The 22,250-nt window shown below is 41.4% G+C and overlaps 1 protein-coding gene across 1 annotated transcript in view; it reads right to left on the bottom strand.

Moving 5' to 3' along the window:
- The window catches only part of LOC139748906 (death-associated protein kinase 1-like), a 1,274,027-nt gene that overhangs the window by 588,092 nt on the left and 663,685 nt on the right, over positions 1-22,250 (bottom strand). Inside the window, exons 10-14 of the mRNA XM_071662270.1 lie at positions 17,394-17,492; positions 16,906-17,004; positions 16,530-16,727; positions 7,169-7,323; positions 4,255-4,375 (exon numbers count right to left, since the gene is read on the bottom strand). Of these exons, the coding sequence (XP_071518371.1) occupies positions 4,255-4,375; positions 7,169-7,323; positions 16,530-16,727; positions 16,906-17,004; positions 17,394-17,492 (672 nt within the window). The remainder of the gene's footprint in view (positions 1-4,254; positions 4,376-7,168; positions 7,324-16,529; positions 16,728-16,905; positions 17,005-17,393; positions 17,493-22,250) is intronic.

Raw genomic sequence — 22,250 nt, 5'->3', positions numbered from 1 at the left:
CTGAGTGTGAACGAATGTGGCCTATGTAGTCTTTTCCTAGCGCTACCTTACGCACATTTGGGGGAGGGGGTTGTTATTTCATGTGTGGCGGGGTGGTGATGGGAATGAATAAAGGCAGACAGTATGAATTATGTACATGTGTATATATGTATATGTCTGTGTGTGTATATATATGTATGCATTGAGATGTATAGGTATGTATATTTGCATGTGTGGACGTGTATGTATATACATGTGTCTGTGGGTGGGTTGGGCCATTTCTTTCATCTGTTTCCCTGCACTACCTCGCTAACGCGGGAGACAGCGACAAAGCAAAATAAATAAATAGATATAATAAATATATATCAATATAGTATTCTTTTTTATCAAACTTAATTGCCATCTTTTGCGTTAGTGAGGTAGCACAAGAAAATAGACAAAGAATGATCCAGCCCACCCACATACACATGTATATACATAAACATCCTCACACTCACACATACATACCTATATACGTCAACGTATACATACATGTACATACATATATATACACATGGACATATTCATACTTGCTGTCTTCGTCCATTCCCGTCACCACCCTGCCACACATAATACAGTATCCCCCCATCCCCCGTGAGGTAGTGCTAGGAAAAGACAACAAAGGCCACAATTGTTCACACTCAGTCAATAGCTGTCATGTGTAATGCACTAAAACAACAGCTCCCTTTCCACAGCCAGGACCCACACACCTTTCCATGGTTTACCCCAGATGCTTCCCATGCCCTGGTTCAATCCACTGACAAGGACATCATTCGAATTCACTGTATTCCTTGCAAGACTTTCACCCTCCTGCATGTTCAGGCCCTGACTGCTCAAAATCTTTTCCACTCCATCCTTCCACCTCCAATTTGGTCTCCCATTTCTCATTCCCTCTACCTCTGACACATATATCCTCTTTGTTAATCTTTCCTCACTCATCTGCATGTGACCAAACCATTTCAGCACACCTTCTGCTCTCTCAACCACACTCTTTTTATTACCACACATCTCTCTTACCCTTTCATTACTTACTCGATCAAACCACCTCACACTACATATTGGCCTCAAACATTTCATTTCCAACATATCCACCCTCCTCTGCACAACCCTATGTATAGCCGATGCCTGGCAACCATATAACATTGTTGGAACCACTATTCCTTCAAATATATCCATTTTTGCACTCCAAGATAATGTTCTTGCCTTCCCTAAATTCTTCAACACTTCCAGAACCTTGGCCCACTCCCCACCCTGACTCACTTCCACTTCCATGGTTCCATCCGCTGGTAAATCCACTTCCAAATATCTAAAACACTTCTTTTCCTTCAGAAACAACAAACACTGAAGTAGGCACCATATTGCGGCAGCTGATGCAAATGATTTTTTTTTTGTACACTACAGTACTTCTCAAGACATGAGGTATTCATAATTGATATCCATCACAAAAAACCCGAGAATAAAAGACAGAAATACATTTTATCATTTTGTTTTATCATACTTTGTCGCTGTCTCCCACGTTAGCGAGGTAGGGCAAGGAAAAAGACAAAAGAATGGCCTAACCCACCCATATACACATGTATATACATACGCGTCCACACACGGACATATGCATACCTGTACATTTCAATGCATACATATATATACATACACAGAAATATACATATATACAAATGTACATAATTCATACTTGCTGCCTTTATTCATTCCCATCGCCACCCCACCACACATGAAATGACAACCCCTTCCCCCCGCATGCGTGCAAGGTAGCACTAGGAAAATACAACAAAGGCCACATTCATTCACACTCAGTCTCTAGCTGTCATGCATAATGCACCGAAACCACAGCTCCCTTTCCACATCCAGGCCCCACAAAACTTTCCATGGTTTGCCCCAGATGCTTCACATGCCCTGGTTCAATTCATTGACAGCACATCAATCCCAGTACACCACATCATTCCAATTCACTCTATTCCTTGCACACTTTTCACCCTCCTGTATGTTCAGGCCCCGATTGCTCAAAATCTTTTTCACTCCATCTTTCCACCTCCAATTCGGTCTCCCTCCAACTCCAACTCTGACACATATATCTTCTTTGTCAATCTTTCCTCACTCCTTCTCTCCATGTGACCAAACCATTTCAAAACACCCTCTTCTGCTCCCTCAACCACACTCATTTTATAACCTCACATCTCTCTTACCTGTCTATTACATACTCGATCAAACCACCTCACACCACACATTGTCCTCAAACATCTCATTTCCAACACATCCACCGTCCTCTGCACAACTCTATCTATAGCCCACACCTCGCAACCATATAACATTGATGGAACCACTATTCCTTCAAACATACCCATTTTTGCTTTCAGAGATGATGTTCTCGACTTCCACACATTTTTCAACACTCCTAGAACTGTCGCCGCCCCCCCCACCCTGTGACTCATTTCCGCTTCCATGCTTCCATCCACTGCCAAATCCACTTCCAGACATCTAAAACATTTCACTTCCTCCAGTTTTTCTCAATTCAAACTTACCTCCCAATTGACTTGTCCTTTAACCCTACTATACCTAATAACCTTGCTCTTATTCACATTTACTCTCAGCTTTCTTCTTTCACACACTTTACCAAACTAAGTCACCAACTTCTGCAGTTTCTCACCCGAATCAGCCACCAGTGCTGTATCATCAGCGAACAACTGACTCACTTCCCAAACTCTCTCATCCACAACAGACTGCATACTTGCCCCTCTCTCCAAAACTCTTGCATTCACCTCCCTAACAATCCCATTCATAAACAAATTAAACAACCATGGAGACATCACGCAACCCTGCCGCAAACTAACATTCACTGAGAACCAATCACTTTCCTCTCTTCCTACTCGTACACATGCCTTACATCCTCGATAAAAACTTTTCGCTGCTTCTAAGAACTTGCCTCCCACACCATATATTCTTAATACCTTCCACAGAGGAATATCCAATCTAATACGCAAAGGTTAAAATTAAAGATTGCCAACAAAAGGGTATAAATGAATGTTGCTGAAGTGCTGTAGGCACTATTTCACTTCTGCACCATGTTGTCATTGGGTCTGGGAGAGTTGCTGTATGGTAAATGAGTCCTGGAAACAAGCATCTCCCGGCCTCATTTGTTTTACGATGGATGAAAGGGGTAAATCCTCATGAACATACATCATTCTGGTATGTTATAAAGTGTTTTAATCCCTAAAGTGATCTTTCAATCCCTAAAACATTCTTTTAGATGCTCTCAGGATTCTGCTTGTGGTTAAGAAATAATATTGGGCTAGGAAGTCTTTCACTGGCTCATACATAATAATGCTTTATATAATTGTGACAAAGAGGCTATATGTGTCAGAGATGGAGGGAACGAGGAGAAGTGGGAGACCAAATTGGAGACAGAAGGATGGAGTGAAAAAGATGTTGAGCGATCGGGTCCTGAACACACGAGGGGGGGGGGGGGTACATAAAAAAGAGTGAACCGGAATGATGGGGTATACCGGGGTCAATGTGCTGTCAATGGATGGAACCAGGGCACATGAAACATCTATGGTAAACCATGGAAAGGTCTGTAGGGCCTGGATGTAGATATGGGGCTGTGGTTTCGGCGCATTACACATGACAGCTAGAGACTGAGGATGAAAGAATGTGGCCTTATTTTGTCTGTTTTCCTGGCGCTACCTCGCTGATGCAGGGGATGGCAATGCTGTTTCCTGTGGGGCGGGGTGGAGCTGGGAATGGATGAAGGGATGCACATATGTATATGTGTATATATGTATATGTCCAAGTATGTGAATGTATATGTACATACATGTGTATATGTTATGTATATGTATATACATATATGTGTGTGTTTGGGAGTTCATGTATATATGTATGCATATATGAGTGGATGGACCATTCTTTGTCTGTTTCCTGGCACTACCTCACTGACGTAGGAAACAGCGATCGAGTATAGTAAATAAAAATAAATAATTGATACATAAATAGAAATGCTATAGCAAATATTACTGCATATGTAAGGCTATGGACTCATATTCCTTCTGGTACTAGATTAATCCTGGGGCTACTAAAAACAGGCTAAAAACAAGTACAAGGTATGTCACAGTTGTAAAGTAAGTGACCCCGTCTAACCTCATAGGACACCATTCTTCTAAATAAGAGATGGTGAAATAATAGCTTTCTCTTATCTCTTAGCACTAAGTATACATGGGTACTTACCCCTCTAAGCCTGTTGAGAAGATCAGCAATGTCGTCATAACCTTGAGCCATGGCTGAAACTTCTGCTAGTATTCCATCACGGCTCTTCTGCTCTACAGTGCAGCCAGCCAAACACAGGCATCTGAAATTCAAATGCAGGTGCAGAGTTCTAAAACAACCATCATCAGCAGAACTTCTTTCATATTATCAGGAACCCTTCAACAATGAAACAGTTGGTCAAGATTGCACTGTCAGCCTTGGGACCAACTTCCACTAGCAAAGCTGACACTAGAATGTAATGTTCTGCCAACTAAAATAATTTTATGTAAAGCTGCCTGGGTTTTGGAAGGGATAGTGGTGAAGGTGCAGTGAGCCTGCATTGCAGCATTTATTATGTACCCCCTTTCAGGAGCAAATCACTGTCTTGTTTTCCCATGTCTCATCCTCCACATGTGGGTTGCTGGAATTTAATCCTAACTCCACACCCTCAATCTCTCACAAAGAACACTTGACAACATCTTCACTTTCGTCTTCTTTTTTTCCTACCTTTTAATTTTCGTAATTCATGGCAGTCTGTTAATTCTCTGGCACCAATTTGGAGTAGTGCAGCCAGTTGAGAGGGGATGGACAGGGTTTTCTTGATCACCATCATGTGCCTGGGATTCACTCCATTTCCATAGCTGCAGCCCCAAGACCTGGCTCTTTTACCCATTTCTGCAACATTTGGGGTTGTTCTTCTAACCGTGCCTGTGTTGAACATTGCCTGTATACCTCCTCCCCTGATCTTTTTCTTCTCTCTGAAACCTAACTGTCCAAGGCTGCTTCTCCTTTGCACTGTCAGATATCTACTTATAATCTCTGTCATCATTTCCACTCCAAGGATCGACTTCGTACCTTCTGTAGTTTTTTAAAAAAAAAAAAACTGCTGCTTGTCTCCTCTGATCTCATCTGGCTCAAAATCTCCCTACCCTCTATTTCTCTGCTTTTGTGTTTACTTATTTCTCCCTAATTTCTCCATCCATGCTTAACTCTTCAACAAATTGACCTCTGCTCTCTTCACATCCAAATGCTGAAATCCCCTTTGCACGAGATTTCAATGTAGACGATATGGATTGGTTAGGCCTTTAACTGAGATGACTGTGGTGGAACTGGGACCTTTTCTTTTTTTTCAACTTAATGATCAGGAATAATCAATCAAACACCCTACCTGAAATCCTATCTTTCACAACCATTCTTCCAACACACTTGACCTTTTTAACTGGATCTTCCCACCATTCATACACCATTTCTACCCTCTTAAGGCCTTCAGACCACAATCTTATTTCTGTTCATTCTACCTGGGCATGTCCATCCTCTATTCCACCAAAGAATGCCAACTTTGGCACTTAGGTAAGGCTTAAAGTTATCCCTCTGCAGCTTCTTTATTGACTTGCCTTGGGATGGGTACTGCTCCTCTGGTTGGGATGCCTCATGTGAAGCTGAATGTATAGCAAAGGTTATCTTGACTGGGATGGGATCCTATATCCCAACTTCTTTAAAATCTTTTTCTACTATATCATAGTTTGATCATACCTGCTATGAAGCCAGTTGCATCAGGAACAGTGTATACTGGACCAGAAAACTTTTTCTTTCTCCTGAAACCCACTCTGCCTTCAGTTCTGCTCAGAATCATTGCAAAGCTGTTCTACTTAGTCAAGCATGCTTTCACTGTGTTGACTCGACTTATTCTACGGACAAATTTTCTCAGTCCTTACCCAAACATACCTCCAACAACTTCTGTAATTCAATCTTTCCTTTTCCCTTCAGAATTATCAATTCATTGCTCTCTCTAACAGACAAAGCCTATCTTCTAACTCAACTTTGAATGATGCAGATTCTAATCCTCTAACTTAAATTCTCTAACTCCCATCTCCTCCTACTTAACTTAAGCCTTCTACACTTTCCCCACGCAGGGTCCTCCAAGTACTCTTCCAGCTCCAGGTGGACAAGGCCTAAGACTCAAATGGCATATATGCCTCCTCAAGTTCTTTATCTAAAAATCCAAATTTTTCCTTCTGCTTTGGATGCATGCTTTCATGTAGTCCATCCCTAGGATAAGAGAATGCTTTAACCCCTCCAACTATCACCCCATTGTTCCTATTTCTGCGATCTCCAAAGTCCTTAAAACTTTCACATTTAGAATTTCATTCCCTTCCTATTTTGCCTTTCATTGCAAATCCAAATTTTTCCTTCTGCTTGGGTGCATGTCTTCACGCAATCTATCCCTAAGGTAAAAGACTGCTCTAACCCCTCCAGCTATCACTTCATTGTTCCCATTTCTGTTATCTCCAAAGTCTTTAAAACTCTCCTGAACTCTCACTTTCACAAACACTTAGAATTTCACTCCCTTCCTTCAGATCACCAGAATGGATTTTGTAGTGCTTCTTCTACTGGTGATCTCTTCTATGTGACTCACCTCTCGGCCTACTCTCAGGCATTTTGGTGTAAGTTTTGTCTATATGACAGGTGTGGCATTAGTCTATGCTTTCCTTTGTTTTATTGATTCTCTCTGCTCACTAATGCATAGTTTCCTCCATGCCCGTTCCACTGCAACAATCAACAAAGAAATGACTTTCCCTCCTATCCGAATAACAGAGGTGTTCCTCTAGGTTCGGTCCTATCACCCAATCTCTTCTTTCTCTCAATAATTATCCATCTTCTACTGCTAATTCACTCTTCCTCCCCTCCTTCCTTTAAAATTCATTATCTTTCTTGTACTGACCTTATTTCCTCTCTCACTTAGGACCAATGCAACATCTCAAGAGTGGGGAAGCAATAACCTCGTTTAATCTAATAGCGATGAAATACAAGTTCTGCCTCAACATTAGGTATAATGGAAACTTTTATTACCATTATCCTAAAAAACTGTCAAATGAAGTTGCAATTACTAACTCACCTCACTAATTCAGTATGACCATTTTTTGCAGCAAGGTGCAAGGGGTAAAGACCTGCTTTGTTGGACACATCAACACTGCACCCAAAAGCACATAAGGTCTGAGCTAAAGCCAACAAGCCTTCTCTTGCTACTATGTGAACTGGTGCCTCCCCCATCTGTAAGAAGAACAGAATATAAATTTATAACATAAGATGTCTCTTGCAAGAAAATATAAATCATTTACAGATACTTACAGTGATGTTAAACAAACTTAATTCTGCTCTAACCTATATATGATAGCAAAATATCACAGAACATAGGACTATGTTTGAGAACCATATGTGTTATGAGGTGGTTTGATCGAGTAAGTAATGAAAGGGTAAGAGAGATAAGTGGAAATAAGAAGGGTGTGGTTGAGAGAGCAGAAGAGGGTGTGTTAAAATGGTTTGGACATATGGAGAGAATGAGTGAGGAAAGATTGAGAAAAAGGATGCATGTGTCACAGCTGGAGGGAACAAGAAGGAGCAGGAGACCAAATTGAAGGTGGACGGATGGAGTGAAAAAGATTTTGAGCGATCAGGGCCTGAACATACAGGAAGGTAAAAGGAGTGCAAGGAACAGAGTGAATTGGAATTAAGTGGTATAACCAAGCCAACGTGCTGTCAATGGACTGAGACAGAGCATGTGAAACGTCTGGGGTAAACCATGTAAAGGTCTATGGGATATGGATGTGGATATAGAGCTGTGGTTTCGGTGCATTACACATGACAGCTAGAGACTGAATGTTAAAGAATGTGGCCTTTTTTTCTGTTTTCCTGGCGCTACCTTGCTGAAGGCAAGCAAGTGTGTTTATGTACATGTGTATATATGTTTGTGCACACGTACGTATATGTATGTCCATGTATAAGTATAGGGATAGGGGAGTAAGAATACTTCCCACGTACTCCTGCGAGTCGCAGAAGGTGACTAAAAGGGAAGGGAGCGGAGGGGCTGAAAATCCTCTCCTCTCGTTTTCAATTTTCAAAAAAAAGGAGCAGAGAAGGGGGCCAAGAGAGAATATTCACTCAAAGGCTCAGTCCTCTGTTCTTAATGCTACCTAACTATGGCAGGAAATAGCAAATATTATGAAAAAAAAGAAAATATATATATTTTTTATATTTTTTATGTTGTTCGCTGATGATACAGCGCTGGTGGCTGATTCATGTGAGAAACTGCAGAAGCTGGTGACTGAGTTTGGTAAAGTGTGTGAAAGAAGAAAGTTAAGAGTAAATGTGAATAAGAGCAAGGTTATTAGGTACAGTAGGGTTGAGGGTCAAGTCAATTGGGAGGTAAGTTTGAATGGAGAAAAACTGGAGGAAGTAAAGTGTTTTAGATATCTGGGAGTAGATCTGGCAGCAGATGGAACCATGGAAGCGGAAGTGAATCATAGGGTGGGGGAGGGGGCGAAAATCCTGGGAGCCTTGAAGAATGTGTGGAAGTCGAGAACATTATCTCGGAAAGCAAAAATGGGTATGTTTGAAGGAATAGTGGTTCCAACAATGTTGTATGGTTGCGAGGCAGGGGCTATGGATAGAGGTGTGCGCAGGAGGGTGGATGTGCTGGAAATGAGATGTTTGAGGACAATATGTGGTGTGAGGTGGTTTGATCGAGTAAGTAATGTATGGGTAAGAGAGATGTGTGGAAATAAAAAGAGTGTGGTTGAGAGAGAAGAAGAGGGTGTTTTGAAATGGTTTGGGCACATGGAGAGAATGAGTGAGGAAAGATTGACCAAGAGGATATATGTGTCAGAGGTGGAGGGAACGAGGAGAAGTGGGAGACCAAATTGGAGGTGGAAAGATGGAGTGAAAAAGATTTTGAGTGATCGGGGCCTGAACATGCAGGAGGGTGAAAGGCAGGCAAGGAATAGAGTGAATTGGATCGATGTGGTATACCGGGGTTGACATGCTGTCAGTGGATTGAATCAGGGCATGTGAAGCGTCTGGGGTAAACCATGGAAAGTTGTGTGGGGCCTGGATGTGGAAAGGGAGCTGTGGTTTCGGGCATTATTGCATGACAGCTACAGACTGAGTGTGAACGAATGGGGCCTTTGTTGTCTTTTCCTAGCGCTACCTCGCACACATGAGGGGGGAGGGGGATGGTATTCCATGTGTGGCGAGGTGGCGATGGTAATGAATAAAGGCAGACAGTGTGAATTGTGTGCATGGGTATATATGTATGTGTCTGTGTGTGTATATATATGTGTACATTGAGGTGTATAGGTATGTATATTTGCGTGTGTGGACGTGTATGTATATACATGTGTATGGGAGTGGGTTGGTCCATTTCTTTCGTCTGTTTCCTTGCGCTACCTCGCAAACGCGGGAGACAGCGACAAAGCAAAATAAAAAAAAAATGATATATATATATATATTTTTTTTTTTTTTTTTTTTTTTTATACTTTGTCGCTGTCTCCCGCGTTTGCGAGGTAGCGCAAGGAAACAGACGAAAGAAATGGCCCAACCCCCCCCCCCATACACATGTACATACACACGTCCACACACGCAAATATACATACCTACACAGCTTTCCATGGTTTACCCCAGACGCTTCACATGCCTTGCTTCAATCCACTGACAGCACGTCAACCCCTGTATACCACATGACTCCAATTCACTCTATTTCTTGCCCTCCTTTCACCCTCCTGCATGTTCAGGCCCTGATCACACAAAATCTTTTTCACTCCATCTTTCCACCTCCAATTTGGTCTCCCTCTTCTCCTCGTTCCCTCCACCTCCGACACATATATCCTCTTGGTCAATCTCTCCTCACTCATTCTCTCCATGTGCCCAAACCATTTCAAAACACCCTCTTCTGCTCTCTCAACCACGCTCTTTTTATTTCCACACATCTCTCTTACCCTTACGTTACTTACTCGATCAAACCACCTCACACCACACATTGTCCTCAAACATCTCATTTCCAGCACATCCATCCTCCTGCGCACATCTCTATCCATAGCCCACGCCTCGCAACCATACAACATTGTTGGAACCACTATTCCCTCAAACATACCCATTTTTGCTTTCCGAGATAATGTTCTCGACTTCCACACATTTTTCAAGGCTCCCAAAATTTTCGCCCCCTCCCCCACCCTATGATCCACTTCCGCTTCCATGGTTCCATCCGCTGCCAGATCCACTCCCAGATATCTAAAACACTTCACTTCCTCCAGTTTTTCTCCATTCAAACTCACCTCCCAATTGACTTGACCCTCACCCCTACTGTACCTAATAACCTTGCTCTTATTCACATTTACTCTCAACTTTCTTCTTCCACACACTTTACCAAACTCAGTCACCAGCTTCTGCAGTTTCTCACATGAATCAGCCACCAGCGCTGTATCATCAGCGAACAACAACTGACTCACTTCCCAAGCTCTCTCATCCCCAACAGACTTCATACTTGCCCCTCTTTCCAGGACTCTTGCATTTACCTCCCTTACAACCCCATCCATAAACAAATTAAACAACCATGGAGACATCACACACCCCTGCCGCAAACCTACATTCACTGAGAACCAATCACTTTCCTCTCTTCCTACACGTACACATGCCTTACATCCTCGATAAAAACTTTTCACTGCTTCTAACAACTTGCCTCCCACACCATATATTCTTAATACCTTCCACAGAGCATCTCTATCAACTCTATCATATATATATATATATATATATTATCCCCGTGGATAGGGGACAAAGAATACTTCCCACGTATTCCCTGCATGTCGTAGAAGGCGACTAAAAGAGGAGGGAGTGGGGGGCTGGAAATCCTCCCCTCTTTTTTTTTTTCTTTAATTTTCCAAAAGAGGGAACAGAGAAGGGGGCCAAGTGAGGATATTCCCTCAGAGGCCCAGTCCTTTGTTCTTAACGCTATCTTGCTAATGCGGGAAATGGCGAATAGTTTGAAAGAAAAAAAAAAAAAAATATATATATATATATATATATATATATATATATATATATATATATATATATATATATATATATATGTGCTGAGAGGTGCAACTGGAGGGATGTCTGATCATTATCTTGTGGAGGCTAAGGTGAAGATTAGTATGGGTTTTCAGAAAAGAGGAGTGAATGTTGGGGTGAAGAAGGTGGTGAGAGTGAGTGAGCTTGGGAAGGAGACCTGTGTGGGGAAGTACCAGGAGAGACTGTGTACAGAATGGAAAAAGGTGAGAACAATGGAAGCAAGGGGAGTGGGGGAGGAATGGGATGTATTTAGGGAATCAGTGATGGATTGCGCAAAAGATGCTTGTGGCATGAGAAGAGTGGGAGGTGGGCTGTTTAGAAAGGGTAGTGAGTGGTGGGATGAAGAAGTAAGAGTATTAGTGAAAGAGAAGAGAGAGGCATTTGGACGATTTTTGCAGGGAAAAAATGCAATTGAGTGGGAGAAGTATAAAAGAAAGAGACAGGAGGTCAAGAGAAAGGTGCAAGAGGTGAAAGAAAGGGCAAATGAGAGTTGGGGTGAGAGACTATCAGTAAATTTTAGGGAGAATAAAAAGATGTTCTGGAAGGAGGTAAATAGGGTGCGTAAGACAAGGGAGCAAATGGGAACTTCAGTGAAGGGCGTAAATGGGGAGGTGATAACAAGTAGCGGTGATGTGAGAAGGAGATGGAATGAGTATTTTGAAGGTTTGTTGAATGTGTCTGATGACAGAGTGGCAGATATAGGGTGTTTTGGTCGAGGTGGTGTGCAAAGTGAGAGGGTTAGGGAAAATGATTTGGTAAACAGAGAAGAGGTAGTAAAAGCTTTGCGGAAGATGAAAGCCGGCAAGGCAGCAGGTTTGGATGGTATTGCAGTGGAATTTATTAAAAAAGGGGGTGACTGTATTGTTGACTGGTTGGTAAGGTTATTTAATGTATGTATGACTCATGGTGAGGTGCCTGAGGATTGGCGGAATGCGTGCATAGTGCCATTGTACAAAGGCAAAGGGGATAAGAGTGAGTGCTCAAATTACAGAGGTATAAGTTTGTTGAGTATTCCTGGTAAATTATATGGGAGGGTATTGATTGAGAGGGTGAAGGCATGTACAGAGCATCAGATTGGGGAAGAGCAGTGCGGTTTCAGAAGTGGTAGAGGATGTGTGGATCAGGTGTTTGCTTTGAAGAATGTATGTGAGAAATACTTAGAAAAGCAAATGGATTTGTATGTAGCATTTATGGATCTGGAGAAGGCATATGATAGAGTTGATAGAGATGCTCTGTGGAAGGTATTAAGAATATATGGTGTGGGAGGCAAGTTGTTAGAAGCAGTGAAAAGTTTTTATCGAGGATGTAAGGCATGTGTACGTGTAGGAAGAGAGGAAAGTGATTGGTTCTCAGTGAATGTAGGTTTGCGGCAGGGGTGTGTGATGTCTCCATGGTTGTTTAATTTGTTTATGGATGGGGTTGTTAGGGAGGTAAATGCAAGAGTCCTGGAAAGAGGGGCAAGTATGAAGTCTGTTGGGGATGAGAGAGCTTGGGAAGTGAGTCAGTTGTTGTTCGCTGATGATACAGCGCTGGTGGCTGATTCATGTGAGAAACTGCAGAAGCTGGTGACTGAGTTTGGTAAAGTGTGTGGAAGAAGAAAGTTAAGAGTAAATGTGAATAAGAGCAAGGTTATTAGGTACAGTAGGGGTGAGGGTCAAGTCAATTGGGAGGTGAGTTTGAATGGAGAAAAACTGGAGGAAGTGAAGTGTTTTAGATATCTGGGAGTGGATCTGTCAGCGGATGGAACCATGGAAGCGGAAGTGGATCATAGGGTGGGGGAGGGGGCGAAAATTTTGGGAGCCTTGAAAAATGTGTGGAAGTCAAGAACATTATCTCGGAAAGCAAAAATGGGTATGTTTGAAGGAATAGTGGTTCCAACAATGTTGTATGGTTGCGAGGCGTGGGCTATGGATAGAGATGTGCGCAGGAGGATGGATGTGCTGGAAATGAGATGTTTGAGGACAATGTGTGGTGTGAGGTGGTTTGATCGAGTAAGTAACGTAAGGGTAAGAGAGATGTGTGGAAATAAAAAAGAGCGTGGTTGAGAGAGCAGAAGAGGGTGTTTTGAAATGGTTTGGGCACATGGAGAGAATGAGTGAGGAAAGATTGACCAAGAGGATATATGTGTCGGAGGTGGAGGGAACGAGGAGAAGAGGGAGACCAAATTGGAGGTGGAAAGATGGAGTGAAAAAGATTTTGTGTGATCGGGGCCTGAACATGCAGGAGGGTGAAAGGAGGGCAAGGAATAGAGTGAATTGGAGCGATGTGGTATACAGGGGTTGACGTGCTGTCAGTGGATTGAATCAAGGCATGTGAAGCGTCTGGGGTAAACCATGGAAAGCTGTGTAGGTATGTATATTTGCGTGTGTGGACGTATGTACATGTGTATGGGGGGGGGGTTGGGCCATTTCTTTCGTCTGTTTCCTTGCGCTACCTCGCAAACGCGGGAGACAGCGACAAAGTATAAAAAAAAAAAAAAAAAAATATTTTATCATTATCATTATTTTGCTGTGTTGCGGTCTCCCGCGTTTGCGAGGTAGCACAAGGAAACAGACGAAAGAAATGGCCCAACCCACCCCCATACACATGTATATATATACACGTCCCCACACGCAAATATACATACCCATACATCTCAATGTACACATATATATACACACACAGACATATACATATATACACATGCACATAATTCACACTGTCTGCCTTTATTCATTCCCATCGCCACCTCGCCACACATGGAATAACATCCCCCTCCCCCCTCATGTGTGCGAGGTAGCGCTAGGAAAAGACAACAAAGGCCACATTCATTCACACTCAGTCTCTAGCTGTCATGCAGTAATGCCCTAAACCACAGCTCCCTTTCCACATCCAGGCCCCACACAACTTTCCATGGTTTACCCCGGACGCTTCACATGCCCTGATTCGATCCATTGACAGCACATCGACCCCGGTATACCACATCGATCCAATTCACTCTATTCCTTGTACGCCTTTCACCCTCCTGCATGTTCAGGCCCCGATCACTCAAAATCTTTTTCACTCCATCTTTCCACCTCCAATTTGGTCTCCCACTTCTCGTTCCCTCCACCTCCGAAACATATATCCTCTTGGTCAATCTTTCCTCACTCATTCTCTCCATGTGCCCAAACCATTTCAAAACACCCTCTTCTGCTCTCTCAACCACACTCTTCTTATTTCCACACATCTCTCTTACCCTTACATTACTTACTCGATCAAACCACCTCACACCACATATTGTCCTCAAACATCTCATTTCCAGCACATCCACCCTCCTGCGCACTACTCTATCCATAGCCCACACCTTGCAACCATACAACATTGTTGGAACCACTATTCCTTCAAACATACCCATTTTTGCTTTCCGAGATAATGTTCTCGACTTCCACACATTCTTCAAGGCTCCCAGGATTTTCGCCCCCTCCCCCACCCTATGATCCACTTCTGCTTCCATGGTTCCATCCGCTGCCAGATCCACTCCCAGATATCTAAAACACTTCACTTCCTCCAGTTTTTCTCCATTCAAACTTACCTCCCAATTGACTTGACCCTCAACCCTACTGTACCTAATAACCTTGCTCTTATTCACATTTACTCTTAACTTTCTTCTTTCACACACTTTACCAAACTCAGTCACCAGCTTCTGCAGTTTCTCACATGAATCAGCCACCAGCACTGTATCATCAGCGAACAACAACTGACTCACTTCCCAAGCTCTCTCATCCCCTACAGACTGCATACTTGCCCCTCTTTCCAAAACTCTAGCATTCACCTCCCTAACAACCCCATCCATAAACAAATTAAACAACCATGGAGACATCACACACCCCTGCCGCAAACCTACATTCACTGAGAACCAATCACTTTCCTCTCTTCCTACACGTACACATGCCTTACATCCTCGATAGAAACTTTTCACTGCTTCTAACAACTTGCCTCCCACACCATATATTCTTAGTACCTACCACAGAGCATCTCTATCAACTCTATCATATGCCTTCTCCAGATCCATAAATGCTACATAAACAACAATGACCAACTACATTTCTCCTAGCCCAGGTGAGAAGTGCATTACCATCATCTAATTCTAATGAAAAATAAACCAGAAAGTTTCCAATAATGACCTTCATCTTCAACACATCCCTAAGTAAGTAGAGTTTAATAAGCTCTCCTTTATGTAGGTGTAATACCTGGGTAGTTATTGATACTGTATCCAGATCCTTTGTGACTGCAATAATTGTCATCCTAGGTTGAAGTTTATGTTCCAAGTTGGCAATCCAATCCCTTCATCAACTAACTGCAGTGTTTGGGAACTGTAACCTGTACAAATCAGAATAAGTGATTTCGGGTCCTACCCCTATGTTATCAAGACCCAAAACTAACTGTAAGCTGCACAGCCTGAACCTTCTTCATCTTCCTTTGTAACTCCCATCCACTTATAGACTTTATCAGCAGGATCATCTATCTCTGGAGAAGAGCATCCCTTTTTTGAAGGAGGGACCTGTGTTAGTAACTCTGAGCACAGGTAACCTACCTCACACCATCTGAGGTGAAGGGGTTGGGAGTCTTGTTCCTATAGCAACACACTGATACATCCACTTCAGGCATTGCCACAGTAACTGGTAAAACCCAATCAAAAGTATGATCACACAAATCATTGACAACTCAAAAGAAATGAGACAGCCTTATAAAGCAAACTGCTGCCTACTGATTCTATAATACCATAAGAATGGAGAGCACTCTGTTATCCACCTCCTAGGGAAGGAGGTTGTCCTGACATTGTCTACTGTTAGGAAATGCAGAGATTCTCTCTCTGATGGCATAAAGAAATGTCATCTTTAATCTTTTAATGTTATTCGTTATTCAGTTTTTCTTTTTAAGGTACAGTGCTACTTGACCGACCCCTGGAGTTAAGGCATTTTTCAATCCATTTAACAAAATGTCTAAAACCATCTGCCACACATCTTTCTCCATCAAAGACTAAAAAACTGTTCTTATTCTAAAGAGATAGGCAAACATCAAAAATTAAGTAGTGGATAAAGAGTGCTTATTCTTATGCATATTCTGACAACTATGCTAAAATACAAGCAGTCTACTTCAAATATTCAAACCTATTTCCTAATGTTTTACCCTTGGTATATTGATTGTGTTTAAAACATCTATGGCACAGAATAGTTAAGTATTTGCAAAATACACAAGGCTTAAAAGCAAACAAAATGTTCTGCAATATATCACAACTTTGCTATATTCACAATGATGTTAAGTGAAGCTGAGTATTAAAAGGTTACTGCCTAAAGAAAAATCATCAAACAATTTTATATACCTGTAAATTCACAATAAGTATAACTTACATCATCAGTTATGTCAGTGTTGGCACCAGCATGCAGAAGTATCATAGCCGCCTGTGTGTGATGGCGTGCCAAAGCATGATGAAGAGGTGTGGCACCATGAGCATCTTGAGCATCCACACAAGCCCCTGCACCAACTAGTCCTCTGACACATTCCATGTGTCCCCGTCCACTGGCAACATGTAAAGGAGTTTGACTCTCCTAGAAGACAGAAGGAAGCTGATACTAGTGTGTTACCAAAGCAATAATAAAAACACATTTAGAAAACTATTACACTAAAAAATCAAGAGCAGGGTTTTAAAAATTCATCAAAGCATTAAATTTTACCACTGATGATAATAAGGAGTATATATGGATCACTTCATCAAATATGGCTCACCTTATCTGTAAGTTCAGTATTAGCTGCAGCAGAACACAAGTGATGTACTATTCGAGGGAAGCCGTGCCAGACCGCAATGTGCAACGCTGTCTCTCCATGCTATATGAACATCAATACACAAACATATCCTCAAAACAGAATCTTCACTCAGCAAAAAAGCACAACAAATATTGCAATGTAAATCAGTGAATCTCAGCAACTGGTTTAACTGATCTAAAAGACTGTTTGAAACAAAGATGCAATTACTATAGTGGCTAAATTCTATAAATGCTAAATTTAAATAATCAGAACTTAGAAACAAAAATCTAACTTAAACACTGCTTCCTATTTCACGGACTATCTAGAGCCCACAAACTCTAAAGGATGACTTATGTAAAAATTAGATGAAGATTTGTACGCTAAATCTTAAGGAACTAATTATGTTTCTTTGGAAAATGTGCAAAAGCTAATAAGCATAACACAATGTCATATGATTGTTCAGAACTTACATCATCCTGCAGATCAATATTCATGTTACAAAGGCACAGATTTTGAACAACAACTGTGTGGCCATATCGACATGCTACATGAAGGCATGACTCCCCATTCTGAAAATAATCAATACATTCATCATAAAACATTCCTAGCTTAGTGTTTCTATCTTACCAATATATGACCAATCTACCATCTCCTACTGGACATCAGGGTGGTATACATTACATATCTTTAAAGCATCCCAACCCTTATATGTTTTTAAGTAACTCTTTTAACATCCCTCATCCAAATACTCAGTTACTCTATCCTGTTACTTTCATCCATCACTTCTTTCTTTCCTTTCAACTTATTCATAAATCCTACTGTCAGCTTTTTTTTGCTTCTATTCTTTCTACATTTTTATGCCAAAGGTCTATGAATCTCTGTCTTCACTTTTAACAGTCACTCCATCCTCTAACCCATAACTGACTTACAACATTTCCAGTTCTAACTAATCTTCTTAGTCTATGTCCCAGTCACATAAATCCACCTCCACAACTTGTTCTTTCCCTTTCATTCCACTACAGGATACCCACATCTAATTTTCAAACCACAATAAAATTCCAAACCAGCTACATATTTACCTTCTTACCCCTAGAGACTTTCTCTGAAATGTGTGGGCATCCATTCTGCTATTTAAGAAATAATAACTTGCATGATTAATATTTTGAAACCTGTTACAATTCTTAACATTTACATTTCTTGCATCTTGAATAATTTTTCACATACAACTACATCTCATACAATTACTATTCTTTTTGTTGCACATATGTAAAGTTCCCCACCACTACCTGCAGTTTTCTATCATATTACTTAATAATGCTGTCATCCACACAACATTCCAATGCTTTACTGCTTTACCAGTATCATTTGTTAACCCTTAAACCACTCAATCCATATATACATATGGTTCCTAGGTTATGTTTCCACCCATACATTTATGAACTAAGATTTCCTGCAACAATTCAAAGGTTACATTCTGGGTTGGGGTGTGGGAAGGGTATATCAATGTTGAATGCCTGTACAGGACAAATCTTGTTCAGGATCCCTTCACACATGAGAAAGGGATGTATCACACAGCTTGTGTACATGTTGGCACCTAAACCAAAATTTACCTACTTCTGTTTATATGTATATACAAGGGGTCCCCAACTTATGAATGTCCAAACTTATGAACACTTGTACTTACGAACAAGCTCCATAAAACAATATTCAATACCAAGTCTAACATATAATCAAGTACTCATGCTTACACTGCATAAATATATCTTCTGTCATTAATTGTTGCTAAATATAATGCTCAATTGACTACATCTACTTCAGAATATATCTAATGCAATATTACAGTCAGGTAGAGGCATTTCTTAAAATCTTATGCATTCTTCATATTCCAACTTATGAACAGATTGACTTTCGAACAAGGTCTAGGAAACTAATCAATCTGTAGCCCTTGGACCCCTGATATATCTTGAAAAAGGTACATTCTACAGTAATAATGAAATAATAAAATCAAAATAATTATCATTCCATTAAGATATAAGGCAGAAAATATCGTGATAAAACAACTCTGTTGGAAACACTGTTCACTGTTATCTACAACAGAGATGGCACAACAATTTAGACATGGACTTTATATGGCTAAATTTCCTTTGATATTGTTTATTTCTCATACTGTAGCAATAAGAATGCTTTTATACAAGTTGACAAAAAGGGATCATGCAAGAATGGACAGAAAACTCAAATGTGAGATTTAAGGGTGAAGAAGTTAAGATCCCTCTTAGAATGACATTCATCTGCTATGGGGAAACAGCACAATCTTACTTCACTCCAACTTTAACTCTGCAGAACTCTCTCCTTCACCCATTCATCCTGAAACATGCAAGTCTGTGGTCAAAACTCTTCATTGCTTCAAACAACTTTTCCCATCCATTTATTCATCTTATGTTTCTAAGCCTCATGATGTTAACAGCAATGCCAAAAATTCCTTCCTTGTTGCTGATACAGTTGCTGACATGCATACACTCTCTCTCTCTGTATAGCATCACCACACTACACACTGAGCTCACACAGCATATCCTATGTGGATTCAGCCACCACATTCCCCTCCTATACAGTACTAGTGGCAATAGACATCACTAAAGGATTTGACAATCACCCAAAACATCCCCACACATGAGTGGATGGGCCATTCTTCATCTGTTTCCTGGTGCTACCTCGCTGATGCGGGAAACAGCAATCATATATAATAAATTTATAAAATATGTTAGTAGTTTTGATGAACAAGACCGGGTTATAGTGATGGATGATTTGAATGCAAAGGTGAGTAATGTGGCAGCTGAGGGAATAATGGGTGTACATGGGGTGTTCAGTGTTATAAATGGAAACGGTAAAGAGCTTGCAGATTTGTGTGCTGAAAAAGACTAGTGATTGGGAATACCTGGTTTAAAAAGAGAGATATACATAAGTATACATATGTAAGTAAGAGAGATGGCCAGAGAGCATTATTGGATTATGTGTTAATTGATTGGAGAGCAAAAAAGAGACTTTTGGATCTTAATGTGCAGAGAGGTGCAACTGGAAGGATGTCTGATCATTATCTTGTGGAGGCGAAGGTGAAGATTTGCAGAGGTTTTCAGAAAAGAAGAGAGAATGTTGGGATGAAGAGAATGGTGACAGTAAGTGAGTTTAGGAAGGAGACTTGTGTGAGGAAGTACCAGGAGAGACTGAGTGCAGAATGGAAAAATTTGAGAGCAAAGGATGTAAGGGGAGTGGGGGAGGAATGGGATGTATTTAAGGAAGCAGTGATGGCTTGCGTAAAAGATGCTTGTGGCATGAGAAGCATGGGAGGTGGGCAGATTAGAAAGGGTAGTGAGTGGTGGGATGAAGAAGTAAGATTACTAGTGAAAGAGAAGAGAGAGGCATTTGGACGAGTTTTACAGGAAAATAGTGCAAATGAGTGGGAGATGTATAAAAGAAAGAGGCAGGAGGTCAAGAGAAAGGTGCAAGAGGTGAAAAAAAGGGCAAAAGAGAGTTTGGTGAGAGATCATCAAATTTTAGGGAGAATAAAATGATGTTTTGGAAGGAGGTAAATAAAGTGCGAAAGACAAGAGAACAAATGGGAACATCGATGAAGGGGGCTAATGGGAAGGTGATAACAAGCAGTGAGTATTTTGAAGGTTTGTTGAATGTGTTAGATGATAGAGTGGCATATATAGCGTGTTTTGGTAGAGGTGGTGTGCGAAGTGACAGGCTTAGGGAGAATGCTTTGGTAAACAAAGAAGAGGTAGTGAAAGCTTTGCAGAAGATTAAAACTGGCAAGGCAGCGGGTTTGGATGGTACTACAGTGGTATTTATTAAAAAAGGGGGTGATTGTCTTGTTGACTGGTTGGTAAGGATATTTAATGTATGTATGACTCATGATGAAGTGCTTGAGGATTGCACGCATAGTGCCATTATACAAAGGCAAAGGGGATAACGGTGAGTGCTCCAGTTACAGAGGTATAAGTTTGTTGAGTATTCCTGGGAAATTATATGGGAGGGACTTGACTGAGAGGGCGAAGGCATGTACAGACCATCAGATTGGGGAAGAGTAGTGTGGTTTCAGAAGTGGTAGAGGATGTGTGGATCAGTGTTTGCTTTGTAGAATGTATGTGCGAAATACTTGGAAAAGCAAATGGATTTGTATGTAGCATTTATGGATTTGGAGAAGGCATATGATAGAGTTGATAAAGATGCTCTGTGGAAGGTATTGAGAATACATGGTGGGAGGCAAGTTGTTAGAAGCAGTGAAAAGTTTTTATCAAGGATGTAAGACGTGTATGAGTAGGAAGAGAGGAAAGTGATTAGTTCTCGGTGAATGCTGGTTTGTGGCAGGGGTGCGTGATGTCTCCATGGTTTAATTTGTTTATGGATGAGGTTGTTAGGGAGGTGAATGGAAGAGTTTTGGAGAGAGGGGCAAGTACGTAGTCTGGTGTGGATGAAAGAGCTTGGGAATCGATTCAGTTGTTCGCTGATTCATGTGAGAAACTGCAGAAGCTGGTGACTGAGTTTGGTAAAGTATGTGAAAGAAGAAAGCTAAGAGTAAATGTGAATAAGAGCAAGGTTATTAGGTACAGTAGGGTTGAGGGACAAGTCAACTGAGAGGTAAGTTCGAATGAATGGAGAAAAACTGGAGGAAGTGAAGTATTCCAGATATCTGGGAGTGGATTACGCAGCGGATGAAACCATGTAAGCGGATGTGAGTCACAGGCTGCGGGATAGGGGTGAAAGTTCTGAGAGCATTGAAAAATGAGTGGAATGTGAGAACATTAACTCGGAAAGCAAAAATGGGTATGTTTGAAGGAAAAGTGGTTCCAACAATGTTACATGGTTGCGAGGCATGGGTAATAGATAGAGTTGTGTGGAGGAGGGTGGATGTGTTGGAAATGAGATTTTTGAGGACAATATATTGTGTGAGGTGTGTGGTAATAAAATGAGTGGGGTTGAGAGAGCAGAGAGGGTGTTTTCAAATGGTTTGGTCACATGGAGAGAATGAGTGAGGAAATTTTGACAAAGAGGATATATGTGTCAGAGGTGGAGGGAATGAGGAGAAGCGGGAGACCAAATCAGAGGTGAAAAGATGGAGTTGGAAAGATTTTGAGCGATCAGGGCCTGAATATGCAGGAGGGTGATAGGTGTGCAAGGAATAGAGTGAATTGGAACAATGTGGTATACCAGAGGCGACGTGCTGTCAATGGATTGAACCAGGGCATATGAAGTGTCTGGGGTAAACCATGGAAAGTTCTGTGGGGCCTGGATGTGGAAAGGGACCTGTGGTTTCGGTGCATTATTAC

This window comes from Panulirus ornatus, chromosome 6, assembly GCF_036320965.1.
Source record: "Panulirus ornatus isolate Po-2019 chromosome 6, ASM3632096v1, whole genome shotgun sequence".
NCBI classification, from domain to species: Eukaryota; Metazoa; Arthropoda; class Malacostraca; order Decapoda; family Palinuridae; genus Panulirus; species Panulirus ornatus.
The sequence above is the reverse complement of the archived record's forward strand: the minus strand, read 5'-3'. Positions and strand labels throughout refer to the sequence as shown.